Consider the following 21,731-nt stretch of genomic DNA (forward strand, 5'->3'; position numbering starts at 1 on the left):
GTCCATACATTTTTTCGTATCATTTTAGATTGTAAACTATAAAAATGAGGCAGATCCAAGGCTCAAGTGTAACACACCACAGGAAGCAGCGGTGATAATGATTCTCACCGTTGAAACTTTTCTAGAGCCCACCGTGATGTTTATTTGCCATCCAAACTATTCATAAAGTTACATACACATGAACGAAGAGAAAACAAAAATATCAGCTCCATCTAAAACTTCCGGGGCCCCAAGAAGTTTTCAACGGTAAGAGTTTAATCCCCATTGTGTAGTCCACATATTTCTTAGATCTGCCTATTTTTGGCGTTTATATCCTCAAATGATACTAAAAGATGGATGGACGGTGTGGATTAGACCCATACATCACTGTGGCCACTCAAAGCTCCTGCCCGTTCCCAGCTCGAGACGGGCGGGGGGTAGGACGCAATCCGCGTCCGGAATTTACATGCCAACGTGGCAAACATATCTAGATGGGGACGATGCATCAGTTGAGGCCCACCGAGAACCTTTCCCTGGACTCAAAATTCACGCAAGTATAGGCGAGCAACACGTGTATCAGGAAATGGAAGGCTGGAAAGGAAAGAATGACCGGTGCACACGTGTGGCCCACCTGATGGGTGGACCAAATTGCCAGTGGCTTCACAACTGTGGAGCAAGTTGGCACATGTCGCCAATTCAATCACTCGTGTGAGTCGCTGAAGCGTTTCTCTTTAAAAAATGCAACTGGCTCACCGCATTCGAAAGATCTGTACGGTAAATGATAGCGTTGCGGGGAATCTATAAGCAATGGGAGACAGAGATAGTGTTCTCGATCATCTAAACAACACAATAATGGAGAATCAATGATGGTCTGAATCATCATATTGCTTGCTCTCTCTCACCAATCCAGATATTCTGATCAAAGGGCTCCGTTGTGATGGACTACTGCTAAAAAATCGATGGTCGGTCAGCCGCCATTGATGGTCAAAAATTAAAGATGGATAGCCGTCCGCTTTCGTGCATTACCACGTGAATGGTCTATGATTTTTAAATAAAATAAAAAAATGCACCGATAACGATATCTACTGCATGGTCTGTGTTAAAAAAATAAACAAATAAATAAATAAAGGCAATTCCCGACATTCACCTAATGGATGGCTACGGTTATCAAATCGCCATGAATATTAGGCTACAGTTTTGGTGGCCCACCAAATCAAGAGTCTTGATTGCCATCGACATATTCTATTTCTATGTGTACGATGGAGAGCCTGAGAGAGCAAGCATTCTCCATCTTCACACCACTTTTTTTTTTTTTTTTTGTCCAATTTAACTTTTAATTGAAATACATTGATCGGACGGTCAGGATCATCCTATTGGGGAAAATATTAAGTTATGGGCCATCCATCAGGGAAGATGAGCTTGCAGACGTGGCAATGGCACGTGACAGTCTATGCTCTGGAGCATGATAGACACTGATTCTCCTTGTCTATGCTCTGGAGTTCGTTTGGCCTGTCCCAACTCAGGATCCAGCATGTGTTGCCACCCAATGGGGCCCACATTCTGAGTGGTCCTGTGATAGGAACAGTTCATGTTGTGGACCCTATTTTATGGTCTGATCAATTATCTTTCTCTGACTATCTAATAATTCAGTTGATTTTTTCATCCCCAATAAATCTTATGAGGTGGGTTGATGTGTCCATGTGTGTGGATGCAATTAAAGTTTGTGTTTTGAACAGATTGTATATGTTACCTTTGTAGGTAACGTGGTCCTCGGCTGTTATTATATTCATTGTTCATCAGATACCTTAAAACAAGGGGGTAAAGATGAATTGTAGCATATGTGGTAAGCTTAAGATTAATGGTGATTGAAGGTGGCAAGCGACCGTTAGCTTAATTTGACAAGCTTGACTTGGCTTTGGGCCTAGTATTTAGTGTTGTACCCTGAAAACTAATGACCTTCGTTTTTATCTTTATTGTGATTCCTTCTTTTACTTCATTAGCTTGTGAAATTTGTATATGTTAGTAGGAAGGATTTTTCTTATTGTTTTTCATAATTTGAAATTGTATACATTGACCATGTATTAAGGAAAAGTTGCGGGCCATGGATCTCAATGCCCTTAATGACCAAGACCACTAGCAAGTCGTAGAACATAAGTTATTTATTTTTAACGTGGTCATCTTATGTAAGGTCTCCATCATTGGACATGATAACAAGTTGTTATGTTGTTGCCTACCCCATATAGGAATGAAAGTGTGCCATGGAGATTAACTCCTGTTCATGGACTTGTTTAACCCATGTATTGGTGTTTTAATTCATTACTCCAAACCGTGAGACTCATCGTACTTGGATTAGATTGACATGTGAATCTATCATCATTGACAAATCTAAACCCTGGACATTGGGGCATATGCGGATTTCAAAATCTCGATGATATATATTTTAGCTTATTTTAGGAGATTACTTTGGTGGTCGACATGTGGGTGGTGCTAGTGCATGCTTTAGGGTCAAGTTGATGCCTACACAATTTGACGAGGAATCTACTTGTTTATCTAAGACACATTTATGGATTGATCTTGTGGTTTAGATTGTTCGTCAAGCATTTTCTTAGTTGTCCATTGCACCTAATGTTTTCTAATAATTAATTTAAAAATTTCAACTGTTGAAATTAATTTTAATAGTTAATTTATTTTAAATCAATTAGGATAGACATCCAATGGTTAAGATCTGGTGATCCATCTCTTGAACTTGCATGGGATATTGGGTCAAGATGGTGGCCATGGGAGTAAAAGGATTAAGTCAATATGCGTACATGATCAGACAAAATTAGAAACTTTAGATGAAAGAAGGCATACGAAAGTCTATTATGTGGTAGAGCACCATACTTTGTCTCTCCAAAAGCCATAACTCCTTGCATCCATAGGGCGAGATTCTTCTCCTCACTCCTTCCTTTCCATCTACTCGTCCATAAGTATGGAGTCTACTAATAGATAGCTCTCATCGTGCACCCCTAGCTCTAAGCTAGGAATGTGGGTGTGATTTTCCCAACTTTATGTTTGTAATTGATTATGAAGAGGCTGATTGAAGATTGGCAGTCGGCAGCAATATTCATTTTTCGCAACATTGATTAGAGGTATCTATGTAACATTTTGTGTGTTTATACTTTTGGATTTAATGTTTTTCCCTTTTGTGTTGATACTTTTAGATTTAATTACATATAGAGGAGGATCCATTAGTCTATAATCCAATTTCTCGAAAAAGTTTAGGCATTGCTTTTTCTAAGCCTTGTCCCGTGACTCACGGGCTTGGGCCTAGCATGCATAGCCCAATCAATTTTCGTGTTAGGTATGGTCCTAGTCATTTTAGCCTGACTCAACCCGGTCCAGCCAGGCCAGATGCAACTTTATACATCCATGCGTTGTATCCCTCAAATATGCCAATCCAATCCTTCGTTAGGCAATCCATTCATCTTTAATGTAGATAATTTGCTTCATTCCTCTAAAATGTCTTCTATTCTCAATGTGTTCCTCCACTTGATCCACATATAGAGTAGGATTAGTGGGAAATAGGGACGTCATCAATTTTGAGGTTGGGCCAGGTCAGCTCTAATCTGGCCTAGGCCCAATCAAGTTTTTGGGATGGAGCTTGGGTCTGTTGTGGTAGGCCCATAGCGGGCCTTAGATCTAGTGTAGGGGCAGGCCTCGTCCCGTTGCCACCCCTAATGGTGACATCTGTAGAGTTGTGGGCACTTATTGTGCATGTAGGGTGAATGAAGATTGACAGTTGCAGATGCAGCATATATGGGGGCTCTTGAACATGGACAGTCGCATGGTGTAGGGTGATCGAAGAAGATTGATAGCAGCACACATTGCATTACATACGTAGGGTCTTTAACATACACCAAGCTGGAAATTACTTTTTTTCATCTTTTATTTCACCATTATCGAAAAAAGACATGCTGTCCTTACCATTATTCAACCTTTTGCAGATATTGCTGCTATCTGCCTCATGCATAACCGCACCAGACAAACCATGGGCAACTTGTCTTCACCAATCCCTTGGCCATCAAATGCACGATCCACATCAATAGTCACCATGCACAAAGTGGATGGTAGAGAATCCATATAGATGAGATCCATTCCTCTTGCATTCAAGAACGCTAGTCTATGCTATTCTTATCCAACCACAAGGCTCGCATGAATTCTAACACAACTAGAGCCCCCATCTTGTGACTGATAATATGGTTTGCTCAACCCCAGCATGAAAAATCAAGGCTGTTCATTAGTCAGGTCATTCCATGCCTGTGCTCTAGCATAAAAATCGGGCTATCCACTAATCAGGCAAAAACCCCAAGGGCCTGTTTGGCCGGACCGATCCGACGGTATTAGGTGGGATGGGATTCAAAAAACATCATTATTACCCATGGCAGGGACTCTTTCCTGCTACCATGGGATAAGCTTAATTCACTTTTTTGTTTGTATCATGGTGGTACAGTGAAAGGATATACCCACCATCATTTGAAACTATTGACAATAACACAGGTGTTATATCTAAACCGTTCATTTGTTTTGTAACCTCATTTTATGACATGGACCTAAAAATGAGGCAGATCCAAAACTTATGTAGCCCCAAAGAATTTTTCAACGGTAAGTATTCAATCCCCATTACTTTCTATGGTGGGGTACACTTGAGCTTTAGATCTACCTGATTTTTTGGCCTATGCTCTAAAATGATCTCAAAAAATGGGTGAACGGTGTGGATATAGCCCACACATCATGGTGGGACCTACACAACTTGCTAACATTGAGTGATATTAGCACGGACCCAAAACGATTCTATCCAGCGTACTTCCAAGCTTTTCCAGTCTTCCCGAACATGGAGTGGAATTGGCGCAGGACCAGTTGCAATTCCATCCCACCTTAGCCAGTCTAATCCAGCGGGCCAAACAGGCCCCAAGTGTATGTTGAGTGTGGATTCTTGCCTGATTTAGCTGCCGACTTCTTTTGTACAGGCCTCACAACCATTGGGCAGAAATGCCTGATTATTGAAAGCTAGGGCATATGCTTTGGGAACTGAACTGCCTAATGAATGATCCAGATCTTACACATGGCCAAGTCCACACATGTAAGGCAGGCAAGCAGTGTACATAGAGACCCTCGATTCATCCCAACTGCAGACATCCCAACAAATTCAAATCAACATATATAAACAGTACTAATTTTAGATAACAATAACAGTGCAAGGACACAACAACACACCAAAAGGGCCACCTTCTAGCTAATCCCTTCTCTTCCCTACAATTTACAAAGGCAAAGAAGAATCCCCTCAAACTGCCAAAAGCCAGCCAACGGGAAAGGAACAAATTCCCATCCTCTCAAACTATGATTATGACAACGAAATAGCAACCATATATACCACAGTAAAGGAAATGGAAAGCATGGATCAACAAAACATCAAACACCGCAAGCAAGACCACCTCACGTATTAGATCTCATTCGGCACACTTAGCACCCAAAAGATAAACCTGGCATTGTATCACACTACCCCCAATCCGAAAACCAGGCATGACCATAAATGCCACCTTTGGCCTTTGATCTCCCTCGCCTATGATCATGTTTTTCACAACGCTTTCCATATAAATCTCTGAGAACTCCGTCCCCTTCCTCACCTGAAAGACTGTCACTGTGGGATCAAAAGAAAACGCAAGTCTGTGCAATAGCCAAACCGATTTGGCTAGCTTCAGAAAGGCCTGGTAGAAGGGTGTCCGTGGATGTCCACCGCTCGACACATGGTTCCTCTGATCCAAATTCCCAAAGAAAGAAGCCTCCATCTTCGGATGAATGACCGATAGGTACTTGCCCCGGCAGAATTTCCCGAAAATGGAATCTGGGTTCTGGCTCAGAACATCCAATGGATCCATTGCCCTCAGCGCAAGGAACTGATGGAAGAAACTGTCCTTTGAGAATGTGAGATCATCTGACTTAACAGAGAAGCTTTCCTCATGAAACCCACTGAACATTCTTTGGCAGATGTGGGATTCAAATGCATACTTCTTGTGGGCCCTTTTCATGTAAACGGCATCAGGTTGGATTGCGCCTGCAGCTGCATCGAGGTCCCACCCCGCTGCTTTCATCAGATTGATCAATGGCTTTGAGAAATCATGGATGGATTTGTAGGTTGCTTCTACAGCGGAGGAAAATAGACTCGGGGTTAATTCCATAGAGAAGAATCCATTTTCCACTTCTGATTCTTCTGATTCTTTGCCTTGTAAGCCCCTCTGCTTGAGACTCTTCTCGAGTTTCATCCTCCGCTGGTTCGATTCCTGGATTTGCTGCTGTAGTTGGAGAATCTCGGAATCTTTTGTCTGAATCTGGGACTGAAATTTTTTCACCATCACTTCGTAGGTCTTCAACAGGCTCTGTTGTTCTTGGATTTCTGCAACTAATCGGGAATCCTGTGATGAAGCAGAAGTGGGTTTTGGGTTGCTATCCCTGTAGGAATGCTTGAGCTCAGAGAGGTTCTTGAGCTCTTCGATTACAAGCTTATCAGCAGCTTGGATCTTGTCTGGGTCATAAGGGGTATGAGCGGTTTGGAGCTGGATATAGGCTGATTTCAAAGAGGAGATGTTTGTGAAAATCTTTGATACCAGGGTTTCCATGGCATCCTGATTTGCCATCTCTTCCATGGGTTGAGGATGGACCTTTTGGTTATTGTTCTCACGGCTTTGATTTTCTTTCAATCCTGTGGGTAGCATTGCTACTTCCTCTGGAGGTGGAGTTGTTTTGGGCTTTCTTCAGAGAAAATAATGGTGGATCTCAACCTGCAAGGTATCACATATCAGTGAAGGCTTGGAAGATGTTTTGAAAAGTGATAACAATAATAATTTTTAGATGATATGAATGTATACAGAGAAGAACCAATCATATACATGGATCAAAATAAATCAATAGTAGCTATGACAAGAAGAATCAATCACATAAGTGATGTCAGCGTTCAGTGAAACGTAACCCAGGCCCTATTTGTTTTGCACCATGAATTTGCATTGAAAATGATTTCCTTTTCCATTTCCAATGTTTGTGTTGCCATTTTGAAAGGGCAAACCTACCCAAACCAAGGAAAAGTGCAATAACGAGAACTTTTTGTTAAAAAAATAAAATGTCATATGGTAGGGTCAGCTCTTTTCCCACCATCGAAAGGATATTTAACAGGTTTTACTCAGGAAAAAGTTTTCTAGTTACTTTTTGAGGAATATTTTTGGGAAAGGAAATCAATTTCCTCCTCTTTTTTAGTTTCTCAAACAGAGGAAACAGTTACATCAAAGGAATTCATTTTCTTTACCAACCACAGTTCTCTCCGAGCAAGAAGGCCCTAAATGAATAGTATTATTGTTCTAGAACATTGCGTTATTTTATCTCCTCAAGCATGTTAGCTCTTAACAAACCCAAGATTCTTAAAACCCCACCACTCAGCTCCTACAAACCCTAAACCCTTGAAAAGCCACATTCGCTATGGCAATGACAGTGCACACTCAAAGTTTGAGACATTCTGCCTCGAACCCAAAATGCCAAGGTAAATTTGAAGGAGTGCCAATGGCAGCCTCATGATCTATGATTTCAATTGTTGATCTACTTGACTCGTGCAAGTCAGATGGACAAGGGGCCTTACCATACAAGCACTAATGTGGTATGCAAGGTCCAGACTACTCAGCAGGTGGGGTGGAATGTGAGCATGCAGTGAACCGAACCCAAGCTAGTCCATCCATCAGATGGGCCAGAGTGGATTGAACATGGACACTACTCTTCTTCTTTTCTTTTTTTTTTTTCCCAATTGTCCAGCTCTCTAAACCTTCCCTGTGAGTGGACCAGCCAATTTCCTGGTCACAATATGTTTGTCATAGGCCCCGAATAATGAGTGGCCCAGCTTTCACACATGTTCGTCATGTTACGACATGTAGAAATAGCAGTGCTCTTCTCCATTCCATTAGCAAGAGTCCTATAAGAGGGCGAATTTGTGGTATTCCTTAGGAACGCTGGGGAGATGAAGGTGCATCTGAGGGCGTTCGAAGCAGAATAGTAAAGGAACCTCTGTAATTTGCAGTACGTCTGTGTCATTTCAATCATGGAGATCAACAGTTTCATTCTCGTCAGTACAAAATGGGCATACTGCAGCAAACAAAGATATAGCACAAATTCACATGCATTTCTAAGGATGGTACTCAAGCTACCTTGGGAAATTTTTTTTTTTTTAAAAAAAAGAAAGAAAGAAAGAAAGAAAGAAAAGAAAAGGTTATGGAAGCCGTCACTGGAGGGGATTCATGGATAATTGGCCCAGCATTTGCAGGAACAAGCATGAAGCCAGATATTTATATTTGCACTGATTTTCTTTCTTTCTTTATATATAATAGAGAAAGAGAGACATGAATTTTGCTTTCACGCTAAAAGATGCCCAAGATCACGTAATCCGGCCAATTATTAAACAAGTTCCGCTTAATTATGGATTGTATAGGATTATGATGGGTATTCCCATAGTATTATTTACAGGCGTGTTAGTTATTATCAGAACAAATAAGGCAAGTAGCATTGTCATTGAATTGAATGATTAGAGTTAAATCAGAAGGTATGGTATAGATTGGTTTAGGTTCAAGATTTCATACAAGAAAATTTTGCTTGAGCTTTGCAAAGATTATACTTCTCTGTTAAGGACTGAGCTCGGCAACTTCTTCTGTGGGGGTTTTAGAATTGTTTTTTTTAAAATATGTTAACCACATCAAGTTTGGGAACCTTAACTCATAGGTCATTTGACTTGATTAACCTTCTCTATTTGGAACACTGCAAGAAATTAAAATTTGCAGGTTTCATAGTTATTTTTGTTTTTGCTGCTTTATGGTGATATATCCATAGAAGTTTAGTATAATTTTTTTGTCAAAGGCAAATTTCTAAGGGCATGTTTGGATTCACGGAAACAACGGTAATGTGCTGTAATGTATGGTCAAAAAGTAATGATTATCATAACTACAATAGTCAAAAGTAAAATAAAGTAGTGGCCGTACACAATACTCCCCTCGCAACACCACTGCCCACACGTAAAGTACTTTAGTTGGTTGGATATACTTTGATGTAATTCTGTTGATGTGTTAAATCCACACCATTTATCCATTTTGCAAAATTATTTTAGGGTGTCCCAAAAAATGAGCTTGATCCAACACTTCTGTAAGCCCCAATAAGTTTTCAATGGCAGGTGTTCAATACCCATGCTAGCCGTGGTGTGGTCCATTTCTGCTTTGGATATGCCTCATTTTTTGTCTCATTCCATAAAATGATCGTGCAAGAGGGATGAACGGTGTGGATACAACCCATACATCATGATGGGGCCTATGATACTATGTCACGTCAACACACGTACGCCAATCCATGTGATGCTGTGATTCAGAAGGATTACCGTGATTTGACATTCTGCAATATCCAATCAAAGACAAGGAGTAATAATGTGAGTTTTACATCACATTCCATGGTAGTCCATCATCCAAACACGCCCTAAACTACTATAGAAAGGCAAAATCATTTCTTTCAGTAATTTCACATGACTAAAATATTCCCCACTGCTAGTGTTTACATGACAAAACTACCCTTATTAGCTTGTAAGTTTCCATTTGGATGGCCGTAGGTAGTGTACCATTTCACCCATTTTTGGTAGTCAAATGGTTCAAAATAAACATGGGTCGGATGACCCTAGGCATCTCATCAGTGCACACTGGGTTAACCATCTGACTTTGTCTGGTGAATTATACCACTCAGTACTTTTAACCGTCCATTTGACAGCTACCAATTGAATTGTTAGGATTGCTCAATCAGTGTGATTATTGAGCCATGCTCTATCGATAGCGTGCCCCACAGTCTGGATGACCTGCAAGTTGTAAATCAAGCACACATGCACAGACAGAGACAAAACACCATCTCAAATATGTTTAACAACCATGGGAATCTTGTCCCTGTTTTGATCTGGAGTGGAGTTTTGATAAGGATACATACTTTGGTGCATAGTGACCCTATTCTACTACCTATAGGATTAGATACATAAGAGTCTATGATCTAGCAAACTTCGACTAAACTTTATGTGTATGACCTATTAAAAGAGTTGCCAATGGTCCACATTCAACAGTACATGTGAAAGGAAGATTTACTGTTTTGACGTTCCATCTAGCTTGGACTACAAATGGTTCAAAATACACAAGGATTAGATGTTCCAAGCAATTTGCCTTTGAAAATGGTTACCAGTCAAATCTTAGGTGGGGTTAATTGAAAAAAGGGATGTGATTTTTGAAACATAAGCCAACCATGATAGGGGCCAATAAATGGATGCACCTGATTGATACATCACACTGTCACCTGTAAGGATAGATACACATATATCTCAAGATTCCATATGATTTACCAATCTTAGGGGTCACTAAACTTTGTGTGTATAACCCATCACCTCTAGGTTCCATACATGTGGACAAGACTTAACAATCAATCTTAGATAACTTCCAAACTTTATACATATGACCTATTAAGAGAGTTGCCAACGATCCATGTTGAGTAATGCATATGGAAAGGAGATTCCATTTGCAAAGCCCATCCAGCTAGCCCTAGCTTAGATGATATCTGGTTCAAAATATGCAAGGACCAGATGATCCTAGCCTTTCGATGGCCCTCAAGTCAACATTAGAAACAAAAATACTAACAACATTGAAGAAAAAGGACAAGAGGCTATCCTTCAACACAATTTATAGGAATGACCCACACACAGATCTTGCGTATTCAGGCCTTAGCGAAAATATCCATGATGCTACTACCCTCCCTAGTAACTTGATTGAAAGAAAGATGAGCCAGCTTCAGGAAGCCTTTAACTGGTTGACGACAAAAGCTCCTTTCAGAGTAAGTAGGTTGCCGATTACAACTCACAAATATGTAGTCATCAGTTATGTGCCCATTATGTGAATTATGATACAATTTGATATGATTTACAAGTACATGGTGTGAACTATTTAGTATCAATATTAACTATTAACAATCAGTGAATTAGAAGTACAATGTCTCTATCAGTGTTTTAAATAGCGGTAGCATGATGCGTAGCGCTCAGCCCTCTCTAGTGTGTGGTGTAAATACGTAGCGTGTAGTGTAAATACGTAGCTTTCTATTTTTTAATTTAAAAATATGACAAATATAATAAATAGTGGAAAAAAAAAGGAATAAAAAAATAAAAATGCCTAAAAGATGATTCATTTTATCAATAGCATGTTCAAACAAGTTATTAGCTATCATTTATCAAAAGCCAATCCACATATATGAGCCAATAATTATCACATCAACAACTTTCTAAGCAAACCACTTTAATTAATAATGTCCAATTGAAACCATAAGTCACAATCATGAAAAGAAATAAGTTAAAAGCATCAAGTACAACACAAGTGTCACATTCCTCAACATTGGATACAAAGAAAATGTGAAAAAAATAAATAAATAGTAAAATAGTAAAAAAAATACATTGTAGCTTACGCTACGGACGCTACGCGCTGTAGCGTACGCTACAGGGGATTTACACTATTTAGGACGCTACGTAGCGCTACAGCCATGCTACGCTACGTAGCATATGCTACGGGTGCTATTTGAAACACTGGTCTGTCTCTATGTAATCTCAACTGTCAAGTGATCAAACTACAGAAATATGTACTAAAAAACTATTTAGTAGTAACTACTAAATATACTTCAAATTTGTAAGGGCTGTAGGGGTCACTCTTTTTACACTTTTCGGTGTATTATGGACCCTCACTAGATCCATTTCTAAAGGGACTGAGGGATGGGAGGAATGAACACTCATCCTCTTTTCTTTTTTTTCTTTTTTTTTTTTTAACGACGTCAGGGAGTCCCTACCCCATTTTGAAACAAGACTATTCCTTGCGGATGCACGCAATCACCTACAAACCACATGCATCGGGTAATCCCGGGGAGGGGAATTGAACTTGCGTATATGGGGAGCAACCCCACGACACTTGCCTGTTCGCCCAAACCCCGTGCGGGTGACATTCATCCTCATGGGTCTCTTGTTTTGACAATGATGTCGTATGCAATTGTGTGGGGCATGTGGAAGAAGAGAAATCACAAAATCTTTTATGGCAACAAGTCCCAACAGAGCAGTAAAGAGAAGGTCCTCTACACGGCATGACCTAGGCCATGCCTAACTTAGAATGCAATCATGTAGGGTATGTGCAAGGAGAATGATTCGGCCACACAAGCTGGCCAATCAAAGATCGAACCCATCCAAGCATTGTGATCAAGGAGGATCTAAACCATCCAATGAAGATTTGAACAACTTTGGGGGTCTACATTGATTTAATGGAAGATTTTGGTCCTGATGTGTGCTATGGACCACATTAATAGTCTACTTATTTCTTAGAGTTGGTTGAACCAGTTTTCCTTAATTATTATCTTCAGGTATTTAGTGAACCATTTTTCAGGTATCAAATGATGTCTGAATGGCATGAAATTGATCCTGCTTGAAAGCCTATTGGCCACTCTTCAAATGAGCCAATATCTTGCAAATTTTATAAGCCTCTAAGGTTGTGACAACATTCAAAGGTATTTTGGCCATTTTGATATTTAGTGAAATAAATGGCTAGGATTAGAAGCATTATAAGGTTAAGATTATATTAGGATTTCTCTTGCTTTTAGAAATAAAATATAAACATGTAAAGACTCTTTCTGAGTTAAGATTAAGGTATTGGGTAATGGTAACAACCAACAGTGTGACTGTTACAATATGAGCCATAACGATGGTTACGGCCTTGTAAAGGTCAAAACTTTTTTGAAGGGGGAAATGTATAAGGATATTGGATAAATTCAGAAAAATATAAGGATTCGAGAGATATGTATTCTTTTCTAGTTTTGAACATGCATTTGAGAGTGTAACAAGCCATTCTTTAGTAAGAATGTTGTCTCAGGCTACCTGATAGTATTAACCTGAGATTGACTCTAAAAGAGAGAAACTCCCATATTTAGGCTTCCAAATATCTAACATCAATACATAATTAAAATTATAGGTCTACATATGATTAATAATGAGTTGATTACACAATTACAAGCCATAACCTAATCACTATTTAGGTTCCACACACATGCCGAGCATGATTTAATGGATTAAGGCTCGTTATGTATAAGTAAAACAAAATGAGGATGGAAACTTTTTTTTTTTTTTTTTTAAGTTACCACTTTCAATATTTCCAATACGGTCCACTTAGCTTCGATTAAATGAATCCCACTAAATTTTGTGTTTTGGTCCTCAAATTAATCCTACGTATGGTTTATACTTAGTTTTTAAACTTCCTTCATGTTTGAAATGAATAAAAAAGTGGAAGATTAAAAATTTCAAATTGCGCCCTTTATGGTTGCATCGGCCTCTAACAGCGCATCGACCTCGTAACAATGCTGATACAGAGTGTTTCTAAAGGTATTCCGTAATGGTGACAGTGGATGTAACGGCCGCCATTATTACCTTTCCAATATGTGCTGTAACAGCCGTTACGGCCCCCGTAACGGCTGTTATGGTCTCTTTTGTTAATTTAAAAAAAAAAAAATCCAAAAAAACCTTATCAGCCTCGTGATGGACTGTTATGGGGCTGTTACAGCCTTTACAAGGGGGCGTACTGGGCCATTACAAGAACTGTAACGGCTTTTACAGGTCATTTTTCCCATAACGGCTGTTACAACACACCATGGCTTATCTACAACCCATTTTTTCATAACAGACCGATTCACCCCCATATTGCATAAGGGGGTGATTGTTTCTTTTACATGATGGCCTTTACGGCCATAATGTAAGGGGGTGATTGTTTCTTTTACATGATGGCCTTTACGGCCATAATGTAAGCATTTTTAATGCCATGGTTATGATGGAATAATAAAGATGATTTTTCTTAGGTTATAACATGTTTTGCTTCCCTTTTGGCATGTGTTGCCTATGATAGAAGAAGAACTGGGGTTTATTGTGATTACTAGTACTAGCATAGCAGCTAGCAAGTTGTTAGATATAAAATCACAACCTTTTGTTCTTATTGGTTTAGCAATCGATACGTGGGCCACCAGCTCACATGATATTAAATTAATTTCTTATGGGAAAGGACCCACACGGTTGATTACTATTGGGGTTCTTGATCTTGTGCATCACCCTTTGCACTACTAAATAGACCTAGTGCACCCCTCTTGAAAACCCAAAAACAAAAATCAAGATTCTCCCTTTTCAATTTGGTTACATCAGTTTTAGTATCTGAGAAGGTTTCACTCCTCAATATTTGTTTTTTTCTTTTATTTCCCAACTCTTCCTTGTCGTCAAACCCAAAAAATTTCCCAATCCCAAAAATTCCTGATTCCCCCAAACCTAGGTTTACAATTTTTCCCAATTTCCCTCACCCAAAACACGAATTTAGCAAAACCCCAAATTTCCCAATTCCCAAACCCTAATTTCCCCAAATTTCCCAACTTGACATTGCAATTGTGTGAAAATCCTGAAATTCCTTAAAAACCCAATTTTGCAAAATTTCCAATTTTCTCTCAACTTGAACACCCAATTTGTCAAAATGCCCAAATTCTCTAACCTAAATTCAAATCTTCCCCAAAAATTCTGCAAATTAGAAACCCAATTTAACCCCAAATCCAAATGAGCCCTTACCATTGCCCAAACCTAATTTAGAATTGATGAAGATGATCCAACAGTTGATCGAAGAGTGGATGTCATGATGGGTCAGGTGCCTACTAAAACCCCACTAAGTATTTGAACAAAAGTAGGGGTGGATGGAAACATTGTTTAGATGATAATCAATGGGAATGGTAATGAAAACTTTGTATTTAAAAGAGCAATTACAAAATTGTTGCAATTGCGATATTTACCCTAGTATGAGGAACATCCATTTTGATGATATTTTTTAACTTATAGCTTCCGGAAAAATATTCTAAAGATATATGGTAAGAGTCACTCCCATGGACCATTGCCACATAACACTTGGAAAACCATGGGTACAACATCAAAAGACCATCCATGATGAGAAAAGAAATACATATAAATTCGTGATGGATGGAAGAAAATTCACAATGAACACAATGTCTAAAGAGCTATGGTCATCCTCCAAATGTACAAAAGAGGAAACGAACAGGCAAAAGAACAGAAGGAAGCACCAAGCAGTGAAGCTAAAGAAGCAATGCTTGAAATTTCAAAGGAAGAGGTTCCTGACAACCACTGCCTTGCTGAAATGAAAGCTTGATCCCAGGTCATTGCCTCAGGACAGCAGGAACACTAACTCTCGAGCAGGATGTAGTAGCGTATTTCACCTTATCTCTTTACCAATAAATCTTATGAGCCTCTTGATGAGATAAAAATATGGTAAACACCAACTGGATGGATCTAAACATGTACAGATATTGGTAGTGGTAGTGTGTCCTGCCTGAAAATTGTTGATGATTCAGCTTTTCTTCAAGGGAGAAAGTGTTTCCTAGTTCCCCTTTGATCATGGCATACTTCACTGCCAGCACCACCAACACCATGTTGAAGGTATCAAAGTATCATGGTTCTTGTTTATTTAATTATAATTGTCTTGGCCTGCGTTTATCAGTCCTGATTTATTAGGAAGAGGATTTCTGATATGATACTGTGATCCTTCAAACACTGAAGTGCCCATGTCTCATACTTGGACAGTTGGACGAGAGTACAGATAAGGGATCCCCCTTCCTCATGACTTGAAGCCCATATGCTTTTTATAGTGAACCAAACCTATTGGGCAACAAATTCAACTCGTGATAAAGTCATGGGAGTATTGATTATACTTGTGAGCAGCGACCACTCTTTGTCATCCCCAGATACTGAGAATTTGGATCTTGACAGACACTGACAACGATCCTTGTTGTACATGATACCCATACCAGTACTTAGGTAAGTTGTCCCACTAACAGAGACAATGCATATCTTATTCTTAAAGAGATCAAGAAATCCACTTGGAAGTGTTACATATTTTCCAAAGGGGACATGTCCCATGTTGACTGAGATTGCACTCTCAAGCCTAGGTGTTCATTTCATGTCAATGCCCCAAGTCCATATTAGATAGGCGAAATGAGAAGGATTATCACATTATATCCAGTGGTGATGAAGATGCAGACGTTTGGCTGACCAAATGAATTAATACAAGCAAACCAAAGCATACTACAAACTAGGGATAGATCAAGATTAACCAGACAAACATCACAATATTACAAATGCAGGGAAGTGTTCGCAGAGAACACAATTGAACCACTATTGGATGAAGGAGAGTTCTCTCTCACCATATTTGGACTGTAATCACTAATCAGGCAGGCTGCATTTGGACGCACAAGTGAATTGGACTGTAAAGCATTCATTTTCATCAAAGATCAGAACGTTTAAAAAAGAAAACTAGTGACGCTTCCAAGCATTTATAACAGGTAGGGCCCAACTGTAGCTGCATCACTTTCAACTCCAACCCAATGATGTAATTACAATTTATTTATTTTTTAATAAGCAAATGTTAAGGTTTAGTGATTGTCACCTCATTAGACTAACTTCAGTTCAATTTTGCAACCAAATGCACTGTTAGTATTTGTATCAGGCATAAAACCCAAACCCAGAGACAGTTTTCAGTGATAATTACAAATAAACTCAAACGCCTGACCACATATCTTAGTTAGAAACAAGAACATAAAGATATAGAGACGAAAGAACGCTTCAAATGTATATTCTATACTCATGTGTAAGGAACCTATGCATATATGACACCTGATATGTTTCCCCAAGCTTAAATATCTTTTGAAACCTAATTTACATATCAAATAGCACTCTTAAGAGATCAGCAAAGAGAGAATAGAGTTTAAAGTCACATAGAACTTGCAAAACTTCAAAATACAACAAATGAATGAAAATTGATAAAATACAAAAATAAATAAATAAACAGAGAAAAATTACTTACCTGATACTATTATTATATCGATCGCACTCCAACAACGAAAGAAATCCGGCAAACATAATAACCTAAGATGAACGATGCATACCGAAAGCATCGTTAGGAATTTCATAAGCAGACATTTTCAGAACAAGAAAGAGAAGAAGAAGAAGAAGAAGAAGAAGAAGAAGAAGAAGAAGAATATCGAAGATGAGTGATAATACCAAGAAAATCCTTTTCCAAGTGGGGTGTATATAACCTTGCGTGGAAGCTTGGCGATGTTCGAAAGGAATCTTGAAACAGGACAGAAATAAAACGAGGAGAAGGTATCAAAGGCTTACCTGATTTTTAGGGTTTCGTCTCGAATCCAGACGTGACTCTTCTTCTTCCTCTTCCTGCTAGCGTCTTTTGTAGTGGGCTTGGGCTTTCCGGGCTTCCTTTTCTGTGGAGAAAGCCCATTTGAGGAGGGAAGGAGCGGAGGTGGAGAGGGTAGAGGGTTTAGGGCAGGTTTGGCGAGAGAGAGACGGACCAGGAATCTTTTTCAGTATATTTATGAGAACTGATCGCCCGCAGGGAATGTACGGCAGCTTGTCGTACTGTACCATCTTTTCCGCCAACACGCCGTTTGTTTAGGGCATCAGTACCATTGAAGCAGTAGGCCCCGCCATGAAGATCACCTGGTACAAAAATCAGACCTCTAGGTGAGCCAGAATGTTGGAATCATCGAAAACCGACAGTTTGAGTCAACGTAGAGACTTGGTCCACCTACTGAGCGGATCATCCTGATTATAAAGAAAGAAAACCTTCCTGATGGGGCCCATTGTTTTCATGGTACCGATTTCCTAAACAGGTGGTATGTTGTAAGGAAAGATGCACGGTACCACAAGTGGTGGTACATGTTAGAGAGATCAGTCTATTCTGACGCGGTGCCCAACGCCCAACACAGCATGCGAATTCGGTGGTGTTGTCCACGCGACCCCATGCGGTGATGTGTTGGGCGCTGTGGGGGCCACCTTAATGCATGTTATATCCGTGCCGTCTATCCATTTTCCAGTGCATGAATCCAAAATGTGGCAGTTCTGAAGCTCAAGTGGACCACACCATAGAAACGGGACATTAACACCCACCGTAGCGTTTATTTGTCATCCAACATAAGGTCACATGGACCTGGATGAAGGGAAAACACAAATATCAGCTTGGCCCTATAAAACTTTTATAGCCCTATACATTTTTACTGTTATGCATTCAATCGTCCCTCTTTACTGTGATGGAGTCCACTTGAACTTCAGTTTTGCTTCAGGTTTTTTTTTTTTTTTTCTAATGCCCCCCCGCAACGCGCAATGCCACCTGATCTGCATCCAGACAGCGTGCCCTCTCTTTCCAACGGTACAATGACGCGGATTGCGCCGTGAACCATGCGTAGCGAACCTACCACCGCGTAAGAACATAGTGTAGTGGATCTGTGGGGCCACTGTGATGTATGTGTTATATCCACACCGTCCGTCCATTTTTTCAGCATATTTTAAGGGCCCGAAGCAACAATTGAAGACAGCAAAAGCTCAAGTGGGCCACGCCACAAGGATAATGACATCCATGGTTGAATCTTTCTTAAGGGCACATTGATGTTTATTTGTCATCCAACCTGTTCATAAGCTCAACAGACGTGGATAAAAATAAATAAATAAAACAAAAAACAATATAGGCTTAATCCAAATGTCTGTACCTCACAAGAATCCTTCAACTATAAGCGTTCAACCCAGCGTACCGTGTGTTCTAGTACACTTGACCTTTGAATGTGGTCAATTTTGAATCATGTCCTTCAATGAGCTGGCAAAAGGATGGACGGCGTGGATAATACACACATTATGGTGGGCCGGACAGAGTCCTTACATTGCGTAGCCAGGTGGTGTATGGTTCACCACGCAAACCGCATCCCAGTACAGTTGCCTGTAGGTGATGGGATCTGTCTATCTGGGCGCGAGTTGCCTTCGAGCTGGAACGTGGAGTTATTGCGGTCGTAAGCTACGTGGGGCCCACTGAGATTTCCATAAGAAATCCGACCCGTCCTTCAGAATCTCTAGCTCACATGAGAACATTATAAAAAAAAATGAGAAAGATTTAAAACTTCAGTTGACCACAATACAGGAAAAAGTAGGGATAGAAATGCCTACCATTGAAACCATCGAGGGCCCCACCATGATGGTTTATATGCCATCCAAACTGTTCATAAGGTCATTCTAACTGGGATCATCTGAAAAAAAAATATTACCCAATCGAAAACTTTTGTGTTTCCAAAAAGGTTTTGACGGTGAACGTTCAATCCTCTGCAGTGTGGTCCACTTGAGTTTGGATATAGTTCATTTTTGGAATTGTGTCCTAAAATGAGATGGAGAAATTGATGGACGGTGTGGATTTCTCAAAATCATCTATGTAGGCCCCACGCAGCTTCCGACCTCAGGAACTTCATGCGGGCGAGTAGAAGGAAACTCGGGTGGAATCTATTCTTTTTACGATAGAGTTGAGGAGTTGAGGTAATGATAAAAGTATGGTTGAGGGACACGCCTGCTACTCTACACGTGGCATGTACCTTACGGATCCGAACCTACCAACTAGTGGGACCCAGTACAGATGAATAACATCCTAAAATTGACATTTGAAAGGTAGGTTGTCAGTGGACGTTTGGTGGACATCTGATGGATGGTGAAAAGGTAGTAAAAGCTCCAGATTCAACAAGTATTCATTAATCAGAGGTCAGGATCAGTCGATCGATCTGCTCTTGGGTATCTAACCAATCTAACGTGGGTCCCACTATTTAGGCCGGATTTTAAGATGTACTCCACATGTGGAGTAAGGAGTACCGAATACAGTTGTTGGGAGACACCGCCCACCCACTGCCACTCCCAACAAAGCATCCAATGCCGAAGGCCAGTCAATCTCAGTATACTCTGCAGGCATTTGCGTGATCGGGGCCGTTCATTTGTTGGGACCTTCCATGGATGGTTGTGTATTTCAGAAATCACATAGATCGGATGATCTCCTCCGGATCCGAGGATTATTATTGGGTGGCAAGGAGGAAAGCGTCGGTCAATGGTTGAGGTTAAATCGGTGAAACTCCAATCAATGGCTAGGATCATCTTTACTCCATATTTTTTGGTCTCTCACCCATCTATGTTGGGGACTACCAGATGAACGGTCTGAATCTCGTACCTATTTGCCTCTTTCAGATTGAAGGCTTGATAATTACTGAGATACGTTCCCACGAAACATAAAATAATATGAAAGGGGAATATATAATACTCAAGCAGCATACGAAACTTGATACGCAGGCACTCAGAAACTGTACACGTGGCATATATTAACGCGAAGTAAACTGACTAAAGTGCCCAACCTACAGTCAAGTTACTGTCCCAAAATCAGATTGCTAACCTATGATTCTTGGAAAACTGGTTTATTGAAATAGGACCGTTAGATCTGTTACATTTTTAACTGTCCTAAAAATGCCTACTAATCCTATAATCAGACAATTAAATAAGTGTAATTTTTGGGCCATGATACGTCCAATTTGGGAACCATAATTTGGACAGATAAATGTGAATTACTCATATTCCAAACATTCAATTTCTATGATCTCCAAAGTGCCAGCGTATCATCCATCACAATCTGCCAGGGTATCAATGTTTGTCTCTGATACAAAATAGCCTCTATTATTGTTGGAGATGGACTAATGGACAGCAGGAGACAGGAATCAAACCGTTCATGCGGTTGGTTCAAAAAGAAAAAAACAAACAAACAAACTGGTGGACAGCCATCTAATCAGGGATGTACAAAAGGACGCATCTCGCAATTGTCCTGATTCGAGGGGTGAAATTTTGTTGATAGGCCGTTTAACATAGTCTGATTTTTCCCCCTTTTTTGTTTGTGACCAATCCAGGGTGGACCCAAAAGATAGATGGTTCAGATTAACGCACACATTTCCACAGTGCAGTGCATGGGTGCACATAAATTCCTCTACTCCCATAGGCATATTAATATTCCCTAATTGGAATACAGGACATGATATGTCATCTTACAGTAACCTAATACAATTTAATAGTATTAATATATAGGGTTTGATTACATAGTCTACCTTTTGGCTGATAAAATAAGAGTACACAGTAGCTTTCAAGGTTCCATATTATAGTAATTCTTATACTAAAATTAAAAATAATACAGATGGCAAGTTAGCAACTAATCAAAATAAATTATTTTGAAAAGAGTTAGGTGAGATGGAAACCGCTAACAGCTGGTCAATGAAAATGACACCTCCTGTCTTGGATTTTCAGCCACCAAATGAGTGAGCCTTGGGTATTTGGTTGTGGCCCAAGTGTGGTGGCAGTGATCAGTTTTGGTTCCGATCAGCTGTCACATCGATATGCCATGTACTGAAAAGCAAATGGATTGAAAGAGTGTGGCAGCCATCAATAAAGAGATAATAAAATTTTAAATTCAAATATTCAAGATTACTATAATTTTTGTTGTAATGAAAATCTCAATCAGTATATTGATAAAAAGGATGGGTCAGAGATGGGTCCACATTCAGCTATTATAGATGTTTTGCAATGTCTTAATGCACATGGTGGGCCACTTGATCAGCGGCATGGATCATTAGAGATGTTTGCTGTGTGTGCTTTGATGAGGAAACTGCACAAATCTATCATCATTCCTCATTCGTAGATGGGGGTGACTTTGCAAGTGGAGTAGTTTAGGGAATAAACAGGCAGCATCTTAAAATTAAATTAA

The 21,731-nt window shown here is 39.8% G+C and overlaps 1 protein-coding gene across 3 annotated transcripts; it reads right to left on the bottom strand.

The window, feature by feature from the left end:
- Positions 1-5,164: 5,164 nt before the first annotated feature.
- On the bottom strand, positions 5,165-17,485 carry LOC131232435 (protein GRAVITROPIC IN THE LIGHT 1). Of its 3 annotated transcripts, none has more exons than XM_058228654.1 (3): positions 17,294-17,485; positions 16,980-17,041; positions 5,165-6,797 (listed from the first exon to the last, which is right to left on the bottom strand). In XM_058228654.1, the coding sequence occupies exon 3, from the start codon at positions 6,729-6,731 to the stop codon at positions 5,469-5,471; it is 1,263 nt and encodes a 420-aa protein (XP_058084637.1). In that variant the 5' UTR covers positions 6,732-6,797; positions 16,980-17,041; positions 17,294-17,485; the 3' UTR covers positions 5,165-5,468. The 3 variants fall into 3 exon arrangements, with proteins under 3 accessions (XP_058084637.1, XP_058084638.1, XP_058084640.1); XM_058228655.1 differs by having other exon boundaries at positions 17,177-17,485; XM_058228657.1 differs by lacking the exon at positions 16,980-17,041.
- Positions 17,486-21,731: the final 4,246 nt, after the last annotated feature.

The sequence above is a fragment of the Magnolia sinica genome, chromosome 18 (assembly GCF_029962835.1).
Source record: "Magnolia sinica isolate HGM2019 chromosome 18, MsV1, whole genome shotgun sequence".
In the NCBI taxonomy this organism is placed as follows: domain Eukaryota; kingdom Viridiplantae; phylum Streptophyta; class Magnoliopsida; order Magnoliales; family Magnoliaceae; genus Magnolia; species Magnolia sinica.